The 21,340-nt window shown below is 40.0% G+C and overlaps 3 protein-coding genes across 6 annotated transcripts in view; 2 read left to right on the top strand and 1 right to left on the bottom strand.

Annotated features, from left to right (window-relative positions):
- The window catches only part of LOC100874982 (pseudouridylate synthase RPUSD2), a 93,489-nt gene extending 77,602 nt beyond the window's left edge, over nucleotides 1-15,887 (top strand). For both annotated transcript variants that reach the window (XM_012295731.2, XM_003707746.3), the window contains 3 exons: nucleotides 8,116-8,203; nucleotides 12,136-12,312; nucleotides 12,552-15,887. In XM_012295731.2, the coding sequence (XP_012151121.2) occupies nucleotides 8,116-8,203; nucleotides 12,136-12,312; nucleotides 12,552-13,304 (1,018 nt within the window). In that variant the 3' untranslated portion in view covers nucleotides 13,305-15,887. The remainder of the gene's footprint in view (nucleotides 1-8,115; nucleotides 8,204-12,135; nucleotides 12,313-12,551) is intronic.
- On the bottom strand, nucleotides 10,972-18,307 carry ND-51 (NADH dehydrogenase (ubiquinone) 51 kDa subunit). 3 transcript variants are annotated; one of them, XM_012295730.2, is made up of 7 exons: nucleotides 18,168-18,307; nucleotides 17,918-17,985; nucleotides 17,145-17,813; nucleotides 16,825-17,057; nucleotides 16,563-16,766; nucleotides 16,287-16,484; nucleotides 10,972-14,630 (listed from the first exon to the last, which is right to left on the bottom strand). In XM_012295730.2, the coding sequence occupies exons 1-6, from the start codon at nucleotides 18,214-18,216 to the stop codon at nucleotides 16,298-16,300; spliced, it is 1,410 nt and encodes a 469-aa protein (XP_012151120.1). In that variant the 5' UTR covers nucleotides 18,217-18,307; the 3' UTR covers nucleotides 10,972-14,630; nucleotides 16,287-16,297. The 3 variants fall into 3 exon arrangements, with proteins under 3 accessions (XP_012151120.1, XP_012151119.1, XP_003707795.1); XM_012295729.2 differs by lacking the exon at nucleotides 10,972-14,630 and adding an exon at nucleotides 16,074-16,183; XM_003707747.3 differs by lacking the exon at nucleotides 10,972-14,630 and having other exon boundaries at nucleotides 16,074-16,484.
- A 255-nt stretch (nucleotides 18,308-18,562) lies between these two features.
- Nucleotides 18,563-20,571, top strand: LOC100875211 (guanine nucleotide-exchange factor SEC12). The gene is made up of 4 exons (XM_003707748.3): nucleotides 18,563-18,700; nucleotides 18,772-19,151; nucleotides 19,218-19,912; nucleotides 19,987-20,571. The coding sequence occupies exons 1-4, from the start codon at nucleotides 18,563-18,565 to the stop codon at nucleotides 20,070-20,072; spliced, it is 1,299 nt and encodes a 432-aa protein (XP_003707796.2). The 3' UTR covers nucleotides 20,073-20,571.
- Nucleotides 20,572-21,340: the final 769 nt, after the last annotated feature.

Consider the following 21,340-nt stretch of genomic DNA (forward strand, 5'->3'; position numbering starts at 1 on the left):
GCAGAAAAAAGAGAGACATAGTTGCGTGCAAAGGTTCTTGTATGCAAAAAAGGCGCTTTTGCCGTTAATTGCGGGTACTTCTTTTTCCCCGTTCTTCCGACCGTTCTCGAAATGGAATTTTTACAAGGTGGCGATTTACGTAATTGTATCGGGGATTTCTGCAATAAAAAAGAGGCGACTTACGTAAAGGAACGTTCGAACATCGACGAGAAGGAAGTTTCGAGGATCGTACGGCAACGCGACAAAGGGGGTCGCGTTAATTTCGTCCATTTACGAGGGAGAGTTTCGTAGCTGGCCTCTCGCGGGAGAACAAAACGAGCTACAGGTGCAAGACCAAGAGAAATGTCAACTGCACTTTAATCACGTTTCGAGTGTTCCTTGAACAGTTTATTAGAGCCCGGCTTTTCCACGTTTATTATCCAACGCGACGTTTAACGAGCGAGCTTTAACGTTTCTAATCGCGTCTCGCACCGGCCTCGAAAAATCGCCTTTTTTAATTGTCACGGGACTGAAATATTTTTTTAATTAACACTTTATTCGATCCTGTGTAATTGACGTCATACTTTTTTATTTTAATAATTCTCTTTTATTTTACTAAAATTACTATCTCTGAAGGACGTATGTCTGAAGAGCGTATATGTTCTCAAAAAAAATTGAAAATTCTCTGAACAGCGTTCACGTGCGTACTTCATAAATGACCCTTTTCGAAGAGCGTATACTCAGTTAACAAAATGACTGTATACGAAAGGGTGAATACGAGTAACATTTTCGATTGAGTCGATATTAAAGTGGCAATCAAAGGAATGAAGTTTAGTTTGAAGTAATGAAAGTTTCCTAGAAATTCCGTCATCGTTGGTTCCCTTATAGCCGAAGGGTGGTTCGAGGGGTAGGTTAAGCGTGTTGCGGGTCGAGGGCGAAGCTGAAGCTCGACGACAGGTTGATTTATTAGCTCGGGTCGTGTGCAACGATGATATCTGCAAGGGTTGCAAGTCGGTCGTTTTTGGAGTTACACGATATCCGTTACGGTGGAGAGAAGCCACCCTTCCTTACACGGTTATCCACCGCGATCTTCACCCTTACAGTTCTGACCTTTTGCACACGCAGCCATGCACGCATTTCGGAATCGATCTTCGTCTTGCTGGTTACCAAGTTGGCTTACGTACAAACATGCATTGACCTCGATTAACTCGTTCTATCTGTAATATAATCGCCGCCATTTGCTTCCATAATGTAATGGAAATAGAAGACACCCGTGAAATTTCAAATACGTATTTTCATTTAACCCTTTACATAATTCAGATTTGCTGAATATATTTTCGTTGCAATATATTTTAAAAGAAAGGAGTGCAAAGGTTAAAAAATCAACCATGCAGCGGAATTGGTATGTTGCTTTCGGATCGCGATAATCGTGGAACAAATGAACGAATCGAACAAATTCCCTCCTCGCGTTCGCCATTTCCAATTTCTCTTATCTCAGCCAGGAATCAACTCACGTTCCAAAGCATCTTCCTTTCCAGAATTCAACGTAGCTTCCATCTCCCACCCTCTGTGTTAAACTCTCGAATCCGCTCGACGCGAACTCGAATATTTTCAGCCTTCTCCAATCTCTCTCTCGACCCTAATCTCTACAATGTTCTTGTTAATCGTGCGTCTTCGATGGTAGCCAAAATGCGACACGCGACAAGTGGATTGAATCGACTCCTTTCATAGCGAATAAAATAAACCAAAATGAATTTGAAGGACCAACCAGCTAAGATCCATTTTTCTCCAGCAATTTCTTCCCCATTCTGTTGCCTTTCTCGGACATTCGCCACTTGTGTCCTCGTCGGTTCTCGTTCGAATCAACGAATACGGATGAGACTTCACAAAGGGCGAATGCACAGAACTTTCCGTTTTATTCCTCTTTTCTTTTCGCTAAACGTTAAAAAGTATCCTCGAGCCGGTCTCTCGTGGTCGACTCGCGGTCGTTTTTCTTCACCTGTCCTGGTCGAGTCTCTTTTGTGGCGCGTTCCTTCGATTTCCACGGTTTTTCACCGGTGGGAAGTCGACCGCATTGTTCCGTGTACGGTCCCTTCCACTTCCGTTCTCTGTTCGCCGGTGAAAATGGAAAACGTCGGTGTTTGTATCGGTGCTCGATAAAAGGAAACGTTCGAGAAAGAAACCCGGGAAAGAATCGTACATTCCCCGTTGCTGTTCTCTTGCTGGACCCTTGTCTAGAAATTACGCGTTTTTCTCGACGAACAATCGTGGTCATCGTTTGTCGCTGTTTTATAGCGACGTACAGTTTCCTATCGCGCACTTTCAAAAAAGCACGAAAATATTTCTTGCGCAGATGCATTTAAAAATATGACGTTGAAACAAATTTGGCAAAAACGACGTTCATCTAAAAAACTAATAAAACCCGCTGAAAACAGGGACGAAATAAACAACCGGTGAAATGGAACTACCGTGTAATAGTTTCGCGCGAATACATCACTGTCCCGTTAACCGCGGATATATTTCTGGAGAAGCGACGAATATCCTGGACGTATGTGTTGCTGAATTGAATTATAGCAGGGGGATAAATTCGAGGGGAGAAGGGTGAGGGCACAAGAAGCAGGGTCCGCAACTTCCCGAGATGGCTGCCAAATTCAGCAACAAGTTCACCTCCATAACGGAGTTGGTGTTCTCGAGATATCTTCTGGCCACGAAGACGCAGAAGACCCCTTCCTCCTGCTGCAACAGCATCGAACGATCCTGGTGTGTATTTCTTGGCAAGCACCTTAGCCAAACGTCGCAGATTCTGCCACGTCAATTTCAGCAACAAGTACCAGTTTCCGTTTGACTTTTCGTGCATTGTTCGCCGTCGTTGACGCGAGTGTTGCTCGCCGTTACCGAGCTGTCCGCCTAGCGTTGCGCGATAAACCCGCCACCAACGTGTTGTTATCTGAATCGTTCAGGCCTTCTTATCGCGAATGCACGAAACCTTATTTTCTTGCGTTAATTAAACGCCTCGACGGATCTTTATGGGTCTAACCCGGAAAGCTCGAGAATAAAAGTTTCCCTTCGATTAAACGAATTTTACTACGGTTAACGAGTAACTTGTTCTACGCTAATTGTTGGGACGTAAAATGGAATTATAGGATGGTACAATGGCTCGTGATTATGAATACAGATTTTTACGATCGCTCTTTCCACGAAGGAATTAGCTTTTATTCTTTTCGTGTCGGATAACTTTCGGGGGAGATTGATAGCGAAGAAGAATGGCTTCTTCGGCGTCGATCGTGATTTAGTCGAGATCGAAGATAACGCACGGACATTATCATTTTTTTTAATAACGAGAAAAAGGGTAACCGATAATTGGACAAGCGAAGGGTTCCTTCGTAAATCGAACAGAATCTTTGTAATTAAACGCACGCCAAGTTGGGTTCGTTTGATTCGCAAAGGACAAAGCGAAGGCTCGATCGCTTTGATCAATTGATGCAAAGGGGAAATCGAGAATGAAAATTGAGTAGTTTTTACGCTGGAATCTGCAGTGGACATTTTATGGTGGGTACTGAATTTCAAAGTTCTCCACATTTAAAAATTAAATGTTAATGATCGACGTTGTCATTTCTGTCAGAAAATCTGAAATGAAGGTACTTGAGTTTCTATACATTTCATCGTGAATGTACATTATGGATAGGGAGGCAAGGCTACGTAGATAAACGCGTTTCTAATTCACTGCTAAAGGTTACTCTCGTACGAAATTACACGCCGTGTCCGACGCGACGGAAGCGGATCGTGCGCCTATGGAACCGTTTCTGGCTAATTGAATCATCCTACCCAATTTCCCGTGTCACCAGGGACATGAAGCCAGGATGTACCAAGATCGACTCTCTTATCAAGACGAGCAAAATGGATTCTATCCCATATTTTACAAAAATTCAATATATCTCTAAAAGAACTGTCCCACATATGTCCCACATATGACATTTACTTATTAAACTGCAGCTATTTCAATGATATGAAATATTTAAATAATTCATGGACATATAAAATCGATGATCAGAATTTTCGTACGATATCGAGTATTTGAATAATTGGAGTGTGATGGCAGTTTCTAAGTTTCTTCTGTATACCAGTCAACGAGTTAACCAGCTGGCTGTAGACGCGTCGTCGCGTCGGCTGACATTTGAAAAGTGCAACACTCGCCGCATGTTCAAACGGCTCGTTGCACCTTCCAAATTTAACGCAGCTCGCATACCGATGCGCGACACTCTATCCTCCATTGAAATATGCATGGCTGTTTTACGAAGATTGTACCGCAAACGAAGACACTTGCCGTCGAATCAATAATCCTCCGAGCAAAACCGTCTGATCAAGAACCTACGATCGAACTTTAAATCGACTTCACTCGAATGCAATTAAAATTGCAATTGTACACTTGTTATAATAATACACTTTACCGATATTGCATTTTGTCATGAATTTACATTGAAGACGATGGAAGTTTCTTACAAATTTTTTAGTACGTTTTGTCATTCAAACTGGACAGAGTATATAAAGTTAGCACATCAAAAGAGTAAATTTGTTATTAGTGATCACGCGATAGTCGCAGCGTTAATGAGAAAAATTAGAATCGATTATCGTAAAGTTAGCAATTGTCTGGTTCGTCCCTGAGCTCGAAAAGCGTTTTCGTAATTCCGGCGTTGTCTGTCTTGTCTGCCTAGTTCCCGAAATAAATCGTCCAAGATGCTGCCTGTTCGTGGCGGAAACAGACTGGTTCCTTATCCGTGGATGGAACAGTCGAAGGTGGAGCGTAAATGTTTCTTGCCTTATCTCGCTTTCATTCAATTTCATCTGCAACATAAATCTTGCGAATCGCCCTTCTTGCACTTATGTATTGATGAAAAATACTCCGTCATCTATCGGTTTCTTTAAAATAGAACAGATAAAATTTGATGTAATTAAATTTGAACTCAAGAAATTTGCACTTTGTAGAAATTTTATTTTGAAGAATTTTTCATGGAACATTTTTATATATCAAAAAGAATTGGTATATCGAATAAAGAGCAAAGATACCAATTACACACGGTTCACCGGTTTTCGATCAATCGTTTATTGTACGAATTCGTTGAATTCATCCAGACGATTCTAAAGTAAAATTTTTAACGACCCACTGACTGGAAGAGTTAGCCGTGAATCGTTGCGGCAAACGGGCCACCGTGTCTGTTCGATTAGTTCAATCATAACTTGAGCAATCAGAAGTTGCGCCGCGAAAGGACCTTCGTCCTCTCGTTGCTCAACCTACCGATAACTAAAGGAAACTTGCAGAGATAAGGGATGCTCGTGGTTATCTAGAGGGGGTGGTCAAAACCGAAATTGTTTCTGGCCCAGAACTCCTGTTACCGCGCTCGTGAAACCACCCTTTAGGATTTTGGTAATTTGCAAATTTAGAGATTTCATCTGAGAGATCGAACATCTAAAGGTATAAAAAATCGCACAAATTTCCTTCGGTTCTAATTTAGTATTTCACCAGTAAATTTAAAAAATATCTATTGTAGAATTTTAAAGACTAAAGAGATTAGACGCCGTAATTTTATCGCATATGTAAATGTAACCTCGTTCCACATCGACTTCAACGGGGTTGAAATATTTTCGCAATATCTCGAAGCATATGTGCACTGTTCTCTGCTTTTTGTTTTTCAAGTTCGTTGTCATACACCGCAGGCCATTTGCGTGACGTTGAAATATACTAAACATATCCTAACAGAGTCTGATGTAACCATATTACTAGAATAACATGTAGAATACAAAGAAACTAAAAAGTAATACGTTAACGGAAGCGCTTCAGGGTCTCTACCCATTTTATATCGCAAACTTTGTGTCTAATATTCGAAGGCTAATAAAAATGATAGAGTTTCTAAAAAAATCTCCGGTAATTATAGATGAAAAATCTGGATGCAAATATCTGCCAAATTGAAGTGCACATCAGTCAAATTCCGATACACCGACACGTGGAAGGCTATTTATACTGGCACAAAGTAGAACGTAATTTTCCCTGGACCAAACAGGAAAATATTTTGGAAAGGTGTTTCGTTTCCGCGGGAAACGAGTTGCTTCTAGGACAAAGAATCTTGAGATTATTTATAACAATCGTTCTCTTTGATCTGGCATTACGTAACGTTTCGTACACGAGGATACGATTCGATGCGGACATTGTCGTTTAACGGCCGTCAGCTTCCGTCATGCGTATCCACCAGAATTCTATATTAAGCAACGAAGGATAATAAATAAGTTCGTAAGTTCTGAGGTTTGACGCGAGTGCCAAAAGTCTGTCGGGCCAAATAGCGCGAAAACAGAATTGTAGTAAAGGTTTACAAATTTTTATTTCTTGCCAGAGTCTTAAGTATACAAATAGCGTTATATAAAATTAAAAAATAAAATTAACGCTGGTTAAAAGAGTAAAAGTGTCGAAGACCGTACCAGTTACGGATTAACAAGTTTTGCGTAAAAAAGGAGAACGTAAATATAGAAAACTATGCTCCATTAACGACAGGTGAACAATTTATTTCCGAGAAATAAAAAAGGAGAAGTTTTGTTTGTACAAAGTATGCGCAAAATGCGAGCGAAACATCGGAGCGTTCCTCTTCAGCGAACTACATGCTCGAAACAGCCACGGTTTAACGGACTTCCGGAATTTCTCAGTTGAAAAGTTACTTTAACGGGCAAACATGATTGGCGCTGGAAAATCATTGATATAATTAGTACTTTGACAAAGCTACTAGTCTTCGCTGTATTATGTATTTAATTATAAGCTAGAAACTGCTAATTTCACTGGACTATGCAAGTTTCATTTTAGCGGTAATCTGGTTTTGATTATAAATCTCAATCGACTATTTTACCAAGTAACTAGTAGATCGCACTGCTATTTTTATCGTATCCATTCTAAATTTTATAAAATATAATTCCACAAATTTAGAATAAACTACTGTTTATCAGGATCGCTAATCATGAATTCTCAAGTAGAATCGGTTGTTCCGAAAATAAAAAAGGGTTAATCGATCTAGCTGTCGAACTTTTAATTGTTGCGCCGGTGTTTGCGTTATCGTCGAACGATCGGAAACTTTCGAAGCTTCATCGATAACCAAGCTTCTTTGCTGTTTAATGATAATAGCTACTTATTCCGGCTGAGGTAATTATTGGATCTCTCGCAAACCGATGAAAACTATATCGACGTTCGGTTCTATGAACGGCGCAGTTCGAGCGAAAAGAAAATTGGATTGTCTTCGACAAACCTTGGAAGCCGATATTCTACGGTTAGAAACACTCGCGATATAGAGATTGTAGCGGGAAATTGTGAGATAATTTATAAATCCATGTAGGAACAAAATGTTAAATATTTATGGAAATGAGGAATAGGAGACTTGAGGATTTAGGAACTAAGGGTAGGAATACAGGGGTGTGGAACATAGAGATCTAAGATTATGACAATATGAAAACGCAGAGAAATGTAGAAATTTTCTGAAGTCCAAAATTTTTCACGGTAATTGAAAATATGTCAATAAGAAATAACGTTCCTCCCCGTTGACAGAAATCATTTGAAAATTACCCGGTGGCAAGGCAACAAAAATCTGTGTGCCTCGACAAAGCTCGCGGAGAGGAACGCTCGAGGACAGAGGAGAAGAAAGGCGATGGCGCGACGCGACGAAACCGCGCGAAGAAAAGGGTGTGTGAAAAGAAGAAAGACCAGAAAGAGAAACATTGAAAAAATCTCGTAGCAGCCGTCCTCGAGAACCGAGGTTTTTCTTATTGTTTGCGCGCACGAAGAATACCTGTTTCACGGAACGCATTAAGGAGATGGAACGTGTTAATTGGAGTCGCGAAGCGTGCACATTCGTCGATTTTTAACGCGAATTCCTACCATTGTTGATCTGTTCGACGATTAGGATACAAACACAAAATTAATTCCCAAAGTTCCAAATTCCCAGGGTCCCAAATCTTGGAAACTTGGTCCTGTATTTATCATATATTCGGAGTACCATCGAATAAAGCTGACACTCGAATTATCTGTGTATGTCTGAGAGAGAGCGAATGAATGAGAAAGTACGAAAACAAAGCCACGTTAAGCTGGTTGCGATTGGTGTGTTGCAGACACGAGGTGCCTGTCACCTCGGAGCCGATCACGGTGATACACATGGACGAGGACGTCGTCGTGGTCAACAAGCCCGCCTCCATCCCTGTAAGTGGTGTACTGCCAGAACTGTACTGCCAAAAATGAAAAAAAACGCATGCGCCTCATCTGCACGTCTAGTCGATTGTTCATTCGCTTCCTGGTCGATTATTTTTGGACAACTACCACGTAATAGTCGTGTTCTTGCACCAGGAAGCGACAGCATCGATTTCAATCTTGATCCCACTATCCTGAATGCTTTTATCCTTTTGTTGGAAGAAATTGCTGTTGATCATTTTACAATTTTCTACCCCCTTTTTATTTAGATAGCTGTTTGGTATATAGTTGGTGTACATAGTTGAATACTTTCTGTCAGGGGGTGTCTTTGGGTTTAAGAAAAATTTTTATTTTGCCAATTACATACTGTAATTGAAAGTTTGTATATTCATGAGATTGTCAGTTTAAAAATTTGGAAACTTAGAAGTTTGCAAAATATTCCATCCTGTTTATCCTAAAAATTTGGAGCAATTTTTCTTATTAGTTCTACTTATTTTTCTATGGAGTAGACTTAAATGCAATCAGTTTATTTGTCCGCTGGCATGATGTCTGGTATACCTCCGATTTTATAGGGCTAATTCTGAACCACTCGGTCGATCGCTCTCTAATTTAAGAGTCGAAAAATAATTTGTCGATTGCGAACGATAAACGATCGTACGTAGATTTACGAGAAGCAAAGTGGATGTTTAGATCCGCTAGGTTTTCTGGCATCCGAATGTTATGTATACGGAAGATAAACATTAGAATAATATATCGGTTTTTTCAAAATTATCGATTCAGGGGTATTTTACAACATACGTAATTTTAATTTTTGACATTTACTTTATGCAATCTCTTCGCAACGATTTATGCAGAATTCGAGAGGATAAAAACATAAAGAAAAAGAACGAAAAGGTCGTTCAATCGTTAAAATCCTCGTGTCAGATACGCGTTTCTCTCTCCTTCGTACAATTAGTGTGTCATGGTAAGTTTCCGTTTCTCTTTGTCCGACAATTAACTGCACGCACGTTTAAACACGATTGTATTTTACTAATTTTTCCTATCTCCGACCGTCTTCGTCGCTTTACTCATCGTCCGGACTCGGCGACCTTCGACGTGGTAAAACGTTTATGAATAATCACTCGGCAATTTTCTTAAGCATTTTTACACGCTGACTACTTTGCGGTTTACGTACATTTCTTTATTCGTTTGCTCTAATCCTCAAACTCGAGTTGGGAATTTGGAATTCAGGGAATTTCAATGTTCACTCATTTCGATATCTATGCAACAATTAATATAATTCTAAAATTCGCAATAGTTTAATTAACGAGCGAAATTACTAATTTTAATTACTCGGACTCGGTAATAATCGCGGTACATTAACAACGCATAATTTCGAAATGGAGTAAAATTCATTATCCATTAACCATATACCTTTTCCTTCACGCCGAGTTCTCTGTACGGCAGGTAATCGCGTTATAATTGAAAATTACATGGTCACGTAACGACTGTGTGTAAATTACGTCTCGTTTCGATGCGTTGCCTCGCTGAAAGGGTACGATTGAAATTGCCGGGATTCTGTAGGCCACATTATCGCATGGATTGTCAGCTAGATAAATTATTCAGTATCTCTGACAGCCGCTGAGAATACCATTGAGATTGTTATGGGTTTCGTAACGGAGATTAATGGTAAAAATGATTTACGAAAAGATGAAAATGTTAACCGGTTGATGCTACTTTCTATTTCAACGAGATGTTGAAACTGTCGGCGCTTTTAAAAAATTCAGAATTCTTTCTTAATGTGGACGTTCTGAAATATTGCTTTTAAATGAAATAATCGGTGTCAAATTATCCGAGAAATTATGTTTATTTGACTAAACATATAATTCGGTAACCTAGCGATTTCCATTTGTAAAATTGTGAATGAAAAGCGCAGTGAGACTGTGGAAAACATTAAGCGACGCTTAATTACCGTTCGCCTGGCTCGTTTTTAATCACCGCAAAAAATATCTCACCCGACCATAAAACGATCATTTAATCACGGAGTAACAATGCTGCCGGGTCAGTTTTATTTTTCGAGCCTTTTATTCGGCTCGAAACGTTCGGAGATGAACGTGTTAAATTTTACGAGAAGTCTCGAATTTTTTCAATTCAAAATCTGTATTTTATTCTTCTCTAGATGGGTAGCGCTCCATTTTACAAAGGATTAAAACATTCAATGGGCAAAATAATTGAAACGGGAAAGAAAGATATTCATAGAATTTTGAAAATGTTGCGCGAATGAATCCGGAATAATATACGTTACAAATTAATTTTATTTACGATAAAAAAAAGAATACAAGAGAGAATGCATTCCGGTCCAGAATTAAAGTTGAATTATTTCGATTTATTTTTACGTAACAACTTTTATTTCCGCGAGAGAGTTCTTTTTTCGCGATCCATCCCCGATATTCGTAAAAAATTCATGCCGGTACTTTAGCCGAGCAAATTCTATGAAAAGAATGATACCGTTTCGCAGTTCCAAGTTCGTTTTACAAAAGGAAAGAGAAAAGCGTGTCGACGATAGCTCGACTGCGAGCAATCGCCTTAAAAAATTAGGTCCACCGAGGAAAGCTTCTTAACGTAATAAAAAATAGTTTGACCTGAAAAACAGAGATGCCTCGAGCTACGCTATTGTGTATAAAGTGTTACGATAAAGGCAAATGCGTGGTTCAGAACTTCCAACACAGAATTCCCTTAATGGAACAAATTTTAATCGACGTAGAATCAAAAATAAAATTCGAACAAAAGATTCCCGAATGTCAAGTTATAAAGATCGTTTATTTCATAAAATGCATATTGGTTTGGCAGTGATTGGAGTCAGACATACAGCTAACGTGGAGAAAGAGACGTAAAGAAGGGTGTTAAAGGCAGGTTTATCGAGTGGCACTCGTTGTCAACCGGTTGTCAACGCATCTATCAGTTGTTACTTCCGGTTTACGTCCCATTCACACCTTCAATGGTTTCGTACTTATCGATTTATTGACGTTCAAAGACCTTCGAATTGTTCGAACGAGGACTTCGAATTCATTGACTTCTGTATATTGACGCTGCCTTCAAAAGAACTTTTACAATTTTGGGATTTTTAAACTTTCAGTATTTGACACTTTTTTATTTAAAAGTGCATTGCAGATGGGTTCACTGTTTGAAAGTTGTGCACTTTTTCGAAAAGTAAAAGAGATCACCGTAAACATAAAGTATTGTCTAAAAGCCAGATGCAAGTAAATAATTAAAAGGGCAGTCGAGCAGAACAGAAGGATAGAGCCCGCTCATCAGAAAACCGCTGGTCGTCAAATACCGGCTCGTCGTGTTTTTCCGTGTGACGGTTCCGGATCAGAATCCCCTTCTGTCCACATTGTGGCGAGCACAAACACACTGTCCGGCACAAATGTTCCCCTTTGTCGTAGTCGATCATCAGTTTTTTTTCTCCTTCCCTCGAATGACCGAGAGAAATGGGTCGTAGCCGTCACTACGGCTGTGGATTCGCGTGGTGTTTGCACGTGCGTTCTCTTCGCACACACGTGAACCAGCGATCACGATGCGGATCGTTCGTCCACGGTAATATTCTAATGGTGGTTTGGAATTGATGGTGGTATGTCGTTTTTAAGGGGAGGCCACGCCTCGCACGTTTGCTTGCAGCTTCGTTTGTTTGATCAAGAAACTCGTTAACGAAAGAGGCACTTTTTTAAACAAAATGTTCTTGACACGATATTCATTTTTCGATCGAAGCAATTTTGAAATTTGGAAAGTTGTTAGGAAATTGGATGCATGGGTTTGAAAGGGTCAGCATTTTAAGATCTTAGCCAAACTTTTTAATTCCTAAACTTCTACATTTCCAAATTCTGAGTTCCTAAATTTCTAATTTTCCAAGTTTCTCCAATAACTTCTAAGTAAATAAACATGGCAAATGAGTTTTGAAATTGCAGGTGCACCCATGTGGTCGGTACCGACACAACACCGTTGTCTTCATCCTTGCGAAGGAGTATAACCTGAAAAATCTCAGGACGATCCACAGGTTGGATAGACTGACCAGCGGTATTCTCCTTTTCGGTCGAACGCCGAAGAAGGCGAGGCAGATGGAGCACCAAATAAGAAACAGACAGGTTCGTTTCGTAACGTTGGTATGCAAGGGAAAACTGGCCGCATTTCGATCTTGTTCAAACTTACTGCCGATGTTGCTCGATGTAAAACGGTTCAAGAATCCATTACTTCTTCGGTAAAGAAACCGAATTGCGAAACATAATGAAAAGTTAATGTTTCAGAAAGTATTAGAAATTTCAGAATTACAAATTGATAGAATTCCACGGATTCTTATTTCAACGTATAAAATTTAATGTTCCAGGTCCACAAGCAGTACGTGTGCCGAGTAGAGGGTGAGTTTCCTGAAGAGGAGGTGGTCTGTTCAGAGCCAATCGAGGTGGTGTCCTACAAGATCGGCGTCTGCAAAGTGTCCGAGAAGGGCAAGGACTGTGTGACCCGTTTCAAGCGTCTGAGCTACAACGGCAAATCGTCGGTGGTCCTCTGCAAGCCTCAGACAGGTCGAATGCACCAAATCCGGGTACATCTTCAGTACCTGGGGTACCCGGTGGTGAACGACCCTTTGTACAACCACGTGGTGTTTGGTCCACAGAAAGGGAAGGGTGGGAACATCGGGAAGACCGACCAGGAGTTGGTCAGAGACCTGATCAGCATTCACAACGCGGAGAACTGGCTGGGGATGGACGGCGACTCGGAGATGAGTCTGTTCAAGCCGAAATTGGACATGGAAGAGCGTGTTCTGAGCAACGACAAGGAGGGCTCTTCGCCCTCTTCGACGCCCAGCCTCGGCGAAGAGGAGCAGCAACAGCAGCAGGAGCAATCGTTGAAGGTGACAGTGGGCACCCAGACGGGATCGGAGCCACCGGACTCGAGCTTTGCGAACGATAAGCTGACTGTCGACCCGCACTGTTACGAGTGCAAAGTGAAGTACAGAGACCCGAAACCATCCGATCTGGTTATGTATCTGCACGCGTGGCGCTACTGCGGCCCAGGGTGGGAGTACGAGACCCCGCTCCCGGCGTGGGCGGCCAGCGACTGGAAAGAGGAGGACCGATAGTTCCGATGGTTCAGGAACCACTCGGACGAGATGTCATCACCCCTTTTTTGATATCCTTACCCCGTGCCTTCCATCCGCCAGCGAGCGATCTCGACCATCGTACATGTACCCAACCCTCTGACCAGGTCGCTGGACTCGCGAGCACGAGAGACCTCCATGTTGGTCCTACGAGAAGGTGTCATGCCCGTCTGTGCTCATTCGAGGATCATGTATTCGAAAAGACCTTGGTAATGAAGATACGTTGAGACCGGAAAAATAACAGCAGTCATGTGGAAGAAATCTTCCAGTTACAATGGAATAGACGTAGCTCTGGTGGGTTTTCCAGAATGTGTAGCGTTAGCATTTAAGGACGAATGCCTTTACAAAGTACTGCGAGCGGTTCTTAGCGTTTTCCGGATGTTCCAAATCCGTTTGGATGAACCGTAACTTTGAGAATTCGTGATTCTATCACGGTAGCGGCGAATCCATCAAGTTTCTCGCGTTTGAACGTTACTGATAGATGGAGATTCTGCCTGTCTCACGGCAGAGTGAATCTACGTACTGCATGCAGGTGAATCGCGTAAAAATATTGAACGGTCTACCTGGCACGGGACGATGCAACGATCCTGACTGGTTCTATACACGGGTCGACCGAAAAGTCACTGCCACGGATGTGCACGGGAGAAGATTGATGCAACTGTCAGCCACGGGAACCTGGATGGATCGTTATCGTTCGTGTACTTGATTTATGATGTAGATAGGAACGAAAAACGACGATCTACTATGAGGCCTCGTGACAGCTACGGAATTTTTTGCCTATAATTTTGACAGAAAACGCGCTCCGAGTCATTAGCTATGCCGTTTCCATCAAATTCTCTCAGTTGGTAGAATACAAAAGCTCTGTTCTTCCAGATACATGATTGATCGGCGGTAACTTCGTCTCCAATTTTCTGAACTTCGAACGTTAACCATTTGCTTTTTTGCCATCGCTATCAATTATGTAAAGCTCTACCATTTGAGCATCAACCAATTGAGTATTACATTTCTGGTAATCCATTCCTTCAGCAATCTTTAAATTATATTAAGTTACACATTCTATCTGCATAGTCATTTATAAAAAACATCTACATTCTGATCAACGACTTGTGGATTAGCACAGAGTAGCTTTGAATAAATATTCCAATCGAGTTTATCTGAGAAACCAACGTCATCAATATTGGACCATCGTGTAGATTACAATATATTCATCGAATACATGTCCTTTCACAACGCGTATAAAATGCTTCGATGACTGGTGTTGAATGCTCATCCTCGATAGCGGTGCAGGCAAAGGGCTGACGTAGAAAACTGCAATAGAAATGCGTCTATTTTTATGGTTGATTATATATACGGGAACTAAATAATGGCGCAGGTCCAGCGGCAGGGGTCTCCAACAATAAGCGTGATCTTGCCACAAGAATATAGCCAACGATCATGCCAAAGAGCGAGCGCGTGTCTAGCGAGAGAGAGAATGAGCGTGAGAGAGGGAGGGAGAGAAAGAGAGTGAGAGAAAGAGCTTCTTCCAAGTCATATCGTGTACGTGTACCTTGTTCCCACGCGAGTCGAAAGACCGCGTCCAAGTGGCAGGACTTGCAACAAGTACAATCGAGCGAGTGAAATAACGAGATTAACGTCGTACATTATTTTGCTACGAGTCACGTTCGTCTCCTCTAGCGGGGCTATATATAGGGTTTTATTGTATGTTGGGATATCTGTGAGTGGCAGTGGGAATTCAATTATATCCATAATTACCGACAAATTTTGTTCTGTTTCATAATTGTTCAGACAAATGTTTGATCCCCTGGAGGGAGTACCTGGAACTTCTGTTTGCCTTCAGTAGTCTTCTAGTTGCGTACTGAATTTGGCAACAAATCATGAACTTTTCGGTATTTAAATTAATTTAAAAACCCTCCACAACCACTTACAAATGGAAACAGTTGTATCTGATATACAAAAGGGAACAATAATCTCCTTTTCTACACAGAGGCTTTGTAATAAATCTACAAAATAAACTGTTGAAAAGGAGACAAATATAAGAATGTAACTTTTAGAGTTCCCACAGCTTCTCGCGGTTCTCGAGAGCAAGGAGCAAACAGAGAGAACAGTGGACAGAGATTTTAGATAGATATACGTAGGAGGGAGATAACGTAACAACGGACCTATCATAAAAGACAGTGTGTGCGCTTACTAACTCACCCGGGATAGCTTGCCCGAAGCGAAAGTAAGCTATCCCGACTTGTAATGGCTAGCTTAATTTTATTTAAGTAAACTAACTCTCGATGATATCGAAAAGAGAAAAATGACAAAAAAATGAGATGTAAACGAGGAAGGAAATTAAAAAGACAGTCCCGATTTTAGCGGCACAGAGAGAAAGAAAGACATCGGTTTGTAAATCGAGCGAGCGCTTTTTGTATGTACATATATATATTGTATATTGTATACGCACATTGTACCGTAATCCGAACGACATTATTATCATTGTACCGTAGTCAGCGGAACGTTAGAGCTAGAGAATTTTTTCTTGTATAATGAACGAATAAATGCAAAGTATCGTTCGATATAAAAGACCGTGCCAACATTCTCTTATTTCAGTTTCCGGTCCCGTCGAATTGTTTCGCCCCCTTATATTTTCATTTACCAAACAATAAAAAACGAATATTCGAAATTACACGGTTTATCTTGTTTCACGTTGTATCACGTACAAAATCATGTTTCTCCGAAACATCGCATCTACTCGCATACAAATACAGATTACACTTTTCTATCTAGTTTATTTACCGGACAGTCAAAAGTTGACCAGAGTCCGGTAGAGTTACAGAGCAAATTCGACTACAGCGCGCTTCGGTTCTTATTTATGTACACTGCAAGTAAATACAAAATAATAAAGATAAATTAATTTCTTTACATTTCACCCATTTAGTCGACAGGCAAATAAATGCGGCAATTAAAACTTTTCTAATCTACCTCTTTATTTTCTAACGGGACACAGCTTGTTTACGTTGCCTGATACGTTCTTCTATTTCAGGTCTAAAATGCCTGATCAATCCCTGTACCGGCCACGCTGCACCATCCGCTAAAGCGCAAATAGTGTGCAACTCAATTTGTTTAGTGAGCTCCCATAGCATATCTATCTCGTGCTCTTCTGCTTTGCCCTCCACGAACCTAGATGGACACATTTGTTTAGTATTTCCTTTCATATTCGATAAAATAATGATAGGGACAGTCACAATACTCATCTACCTCTTCATGATTTTGAACATCCAGCTAATTCCTTCGCGACACGGAGTGCACTGACCGCACGATTCGTGTTTGTAAAAGCTGATGAGCCGCGTGATGGCTTTAATAATATCGGTTTGCTTATTCATTACGATCACAGCTGCGGTACCAAAGGAACTCTGCACTCTGACAAGGTCATCAAAGTCCAACAATACTGTATCACACACGCTGTAAATTATTCAGAATTAGTAAAAATTTTGAAACGTTGTTACTTGAGATTTAATACCTCTTTGGAATAACTGGTGTGGAAGATCCACCAGGGATCACACCCAACAGATTATCCCATCCACCAATCACTCCTCCAGCATGCCTTTCAATGAGTTCTTTCAAGGGAATGGACATTTCTTCTTCTACCGTGCAAGGGTTGTTTACGTGTCCGGAGATGTTAAACAATTTTGTTCCATGATTACGTGGTCGACCGAATGATGCAAACCACGATCCTCCTCGTCGGCAGATAGTCTATACAGGAAGTTTTAATTTTAGGATAAGAATTCAGTCTATGTATAACCATTTCACAATAGTATAAAATATGTGCCAAATACATACAGGGGCCACAGCAACTGTTTCAACATTAGTGACAGTGGTAGGGCATCCAAACAATCCAACATCAGCTGGGAAAGGTGGTTTCAATCTTGGTTTTCCTTGTTTTCCTTCAATAGATTCAATGAGAGCTGTTTCTTCTCCACAAATATATGCTCCAGCCCCTCTTTGCACAAATATATCAAAATCATAGCCAGAACCACAAGCATTCTTTCCAATGAGGCCAGCTTGATAAGCCTCAGCAATGGCAACTTGCATGTTTGATGCCTCATTATAGAATTCACCACGAATATAGATGTAAGCTGCACAAGCACCCATTGCACGACCAGCAATAAGGCAGCCCTCCACCAACTTGTGTGGGTCATGACGTAAGATTTCACGATCCTTGCAAGTACCGGGTTCTCCTTCATCTCCATTTACTACTAAGTATTTTGGCCTTCCATCGGATGGTTTGTTCATGAAAGACCATTTCATGCCAGAAGGAAATCCAGCACCTCCACGACCTCTCAGACCAGAGACTTTAATTTCATTGATGATCCAATCTGCACCCTTCTCTATGATCTCCTTGGTTTTATACCAATCTCCTCTGCTCAGAGCACCTTTCAACCTCCAGTCATGTCTTCCATATAAATTAGTGAAGATACGGTCCTGGTCAGCCAAGGGACCACCCTTTTTCTGCAGAAAAAGAAAAGGCACTGTACAATGTTGAACAGAAGTACCAGCACAGTTAAATTTCTTTTCATCATACAAAGGATGAAACATGATAAAAATAAACGTACTTTTCCCTCCGGCGCAGCATCGGCAAACGTTCTCTGCGGCTGGCTACTTAAGCCTGCTCCAAGGAGACCTTAGAATCAAATGAATCCCTTTAATTACATAACCTTGTCTTTCGACGGCGACGCAAATCACCAAAATTCTTGTCAAATTCAAAAACAATCAAACATCTATGTGTCATACAATCTAGTTGGCCTCGAACCTCTTTCGAACACTATGCACGCTACGAAAAATCAAAGCAACTTCACGACTCACCCAATTGTCTCCTCGGAACCTGAAAACAACGCACTATGGCACCAGCCATTTTGCCGTTTGCAGGTTTCCTGAAGTTCACTACGTTAGTCTTTCCACTGGGAAATCAACGCTATGGGCACCTCGTGGTGCGTTCGTGAAACAGACGAGCATGAGATTGAATACGTGGTCGTTGCTGTTTTGTCGTCTGTTTTCGCGAAAGGCTAGATTTAGTGCTGGTCCCGAAACGCCGTTAAAATGTCATACGATGGTTGGTAAAAGCAAACATTTCGTTACATGATGGAGAAACTAGAGTTTTCTAGCCCAGTCACGGTCCTCGGCTATCAATAGACACCTGTCTAAACGACTGTGACGAAAGCGGGAATCTTGACGACGGCATAGTGATTGTTCGAGTCAGCATGCCTTCCAGAAGAAATAATTGTGGCCTTTTGGCCAGGGTGAATTTTCCTTTGTATACCTTGCAAATGCTCACGAGCAGGCATATCCTCGTCGGTGGTGGAGGAGGTTCTTCCAAAACTGGAGTAGCTAATGGTTTTGTAAGTGTTTGAACATGGTTTTCTCTTTTGTAGAACATTAATTATGTAAATTAATTACTATCCATTTTCAGGAAATATTTGAGTTGTCTCATGATGGATATCAATTCATTGCTGAAGAAGTTACCAGACATGAGACTGGTCCTAGCGTAGTCATGAATTGCACTGCACATAATGATGGCAAAAGGACATGGATTGCAGCTGGTCAAGAAAGCCATTGTCAGCTGTATAATGTAAATAGCAAAGTAGTAACTGTGGAAAATGGGGAAATAGTTAAAGACAAAGATGGTAATGGTAAAGAAGGCCTTAGGCATAGAAAGAGTTCAGATAAAACTGAAGAGAATGTCCTTTCCAAGGAGAGGATAGAGGAAATTAAGGATGATAATTCAAATATTAGAAGTAAAAAACTGCAGCTGATTGTGAAACCAGCTGACAGTGTACAAACAGATTTTAGGTAACTATTATACATATATTCATAATAAATGTATTTAGTAATATATTCATTGATCATGTATTATAGCCAAGATGAGCCTCTTCAAAGGATTGTCAGAATTAGTTTAAATGGAAAGTTCATGGCTACTGGTGGAACTGATGGTCATATCAGATTGTGGAAGTTTCCACAATTACAAAAATTACATGACTTAGATGCTCACACAAAAGAAATTGATGATGTGGACTTCAGTCCAGATGGATCATTAATTGCAAGCATTGCAAAGGATGGCAAGACCTTTTTATGGAATGTAAATAATGGCTCAAAGCTCAAGGAACTAACCTGGGCACCTCCAAATGGATTAAAATATATGTACAAAAGATGCAGGTTTCAAAAGCTGGAGGAGGATAAATCCAAAACAAAACTTTTCACCCTATCTAATGCAATAGTTGGAAAGAATCCTAGCTTTTTGCAAATGTGGGACATTGAGTCTGGAAGTGTCATTAAGACAGTCCCTTTCAAAGAAACTTTATCAGCCTTAGCAGTGTCTGATGATGGAAAATTTGTGGCTGTTGGAACAATGTTTTCTGGTAGTGTGGACATATTCATTGCATTCAGTTTAAGAAGGGCTTTGCATGTACCTGGTGCACATAGTATGTTTGTGACTGGCCTAGAGTTCTTACCAACTAAATTAGATGGTCCTGCAATTACTAGTAACACTGAAACAGCTGTTGTCAGTATTTCTGTGGATAATAAAATTTGCATACATAGCATACCATTTAGACGTGAGTGATCAAACAACTTTATGTAAGCTTCATGATTATTTATAAGATAGCTGAATATTTTTATTGTGTTACAGATACACTGCCATTCTGGTTTGTCATCATACTTGTTATTCTAAGCATCTGTGGAGCTTTTATTTTCTGCAGTTACCTTGGAATATGACCTGAAGAATATATATTTTTAATAACATCGAAAAGAGCAGTACTTTTTCTAGGATTCCTTGAAACTAAATGAAACATTGAAGTTTCTGACGTGTTTTTCGTAGATTGTGAAAAACTTAATAGAAAAGAAGAATTGTAATTCTTTTCCTAAAATTAATTGCACGATTTCGGTGACAATTTGTGCAGTTCGTTTGTTAGTAAAATGTTTATTGCTTCACATACAAAAGCAGAAAGATTGTTTTAATTTTCATTTACATAAATAGTTGCTGAAGTGCTGCTGTGATAAACAACTACCTTGTACTAGACACACTATTTGGCAGACATCATTGTAAATAGATGTTTTTATTCCCACGCATATTTTTTTACTTCTGGAGACCAAGTACTTTTTTTGCCTTCATTGCATTTACGTTTGTGTATAATATTTTTTACGTGTACAGTAAGACATTAAAATGTAAAATGTTGCATAGTTTCTTTATCATTAAATATTTACATCGTTTTTATTCCATTTTTTGTAATTATTTTTGGGTGCATTGATTTTTAAAAGTCACATTAAGTGGAGCTAGATATACATATGCATATAAATAGCATGTTACACAGAGTTTTAATAACTTTTCTTAAAAGCAAGTTGCCATAGGACGTTACGAAAACACGTTGTTACAAATCAAACTTGTACATCAGGTTGTGTATAGGTAATACGAATAATGTACATTTTGTTAATGTAATAAATAGGTGTCAAACATTCAATAAGAAGCATCTTTTTATAAGTTCGGTATAATAATTCTTTGTCGTATCCAAGAAAGGGAGGAAAAATAAAAAATTTTATAGGAATATAAGTTCTTATTTATTCGCAATAATACATTCTATTGTTTTTCGTGAAAATCGAAAAAGCATTCTACGCAGAAACCCGGTTGCCCTGTGCAAATATTGCATTGATATGTAGTATCTTTACGAACGCTTCGCATTCTACACATTTTGCATTCTTTCCTCATTGTGACTTTAATGTTCTTTTTAAGATCTTGCTTTATATTTCCAATTTTTGAAAGTCTATGTATAGATTTCAGTGTTTTCATGTTCTCCTTTTTAGGTAACAGAACCTCCAGAACTTGCATCTTATAATCATAGAAATTGCATTTTCGGTTGGAAAATTTATTGTACAAGTAAAAGGAATTTAGAAAACTTAATTGTAATATGTGCACGAATATCTTCTTATACCATCTCAAGGTTTTTCTCGAACACGGATAATTAGCCATCATTTGGTCTTGTTTATTT

Source organism: Megachile rotundata, chromosome 11 (genome assembly GCF_050947335.1).
Source record: "Megachile rotundata isolate GNS110a chromosome 11, iyMegRotu1, whole genome shotgun sequence".
NCBI lineage: Eukaryota > Metazoa > Arthropoda > Insecta > Hymenoptera > Megachilidae > Megachile > Megachile rotundata.

What these genes read in the sequence shown, in the direction of transcription:
- ND-51 (XM_012295730.2), bottom strand. Translation starts at nt 18,216, where the DNA reads ATGGCTGGTGCCATAGTGCGTTGTTTTCAGGTTCCGAGGAGACAATTG. An exon ending in GGTTCCGAGGAGACAATTGG is followed by an intron (nt 17,986 to 18,167) that starts GTGAGTCGTGAA and finishes TTTGATTCTAAG; the next exon opens with GTCTCCTTGGAGCAGGCTTA. An exon ending in AAACAGTTGCTGTGGCCCCT is followed by an intron (nt 17,058 to 17,144) that starts GTATGTATTTGG and finishes CTTCCTGTATAG; the next exon opens with ACTATCTGCCGACGAGGAGG.
- LOC100875211 (XM_003707748.3), top strand. Translation starts at nt 18,563, where the DNA reads ATGCCTTCCAGAAGAAATAATTGTGGCCTTTTGGCCAGGGTGAATTTT. An exon ending in CTGGAGTAGCTAATGGTTTT is followed by an intron (nt 18,701 to 18,771) that starts GTAAGTGTTTGA and finishes ATCCATTTTCAG; the next exon opens with GAAATATTTGAGTTGTCTCA. An exon ending in AGTGTACAAACAGATTTTAG is followed by an intron (nt 19,152 to 19,217) that starts GTAACTATTATA and finishes CATGTATTATAG; the next exon opens with CCAAGATGAGCCTCTTCAAA.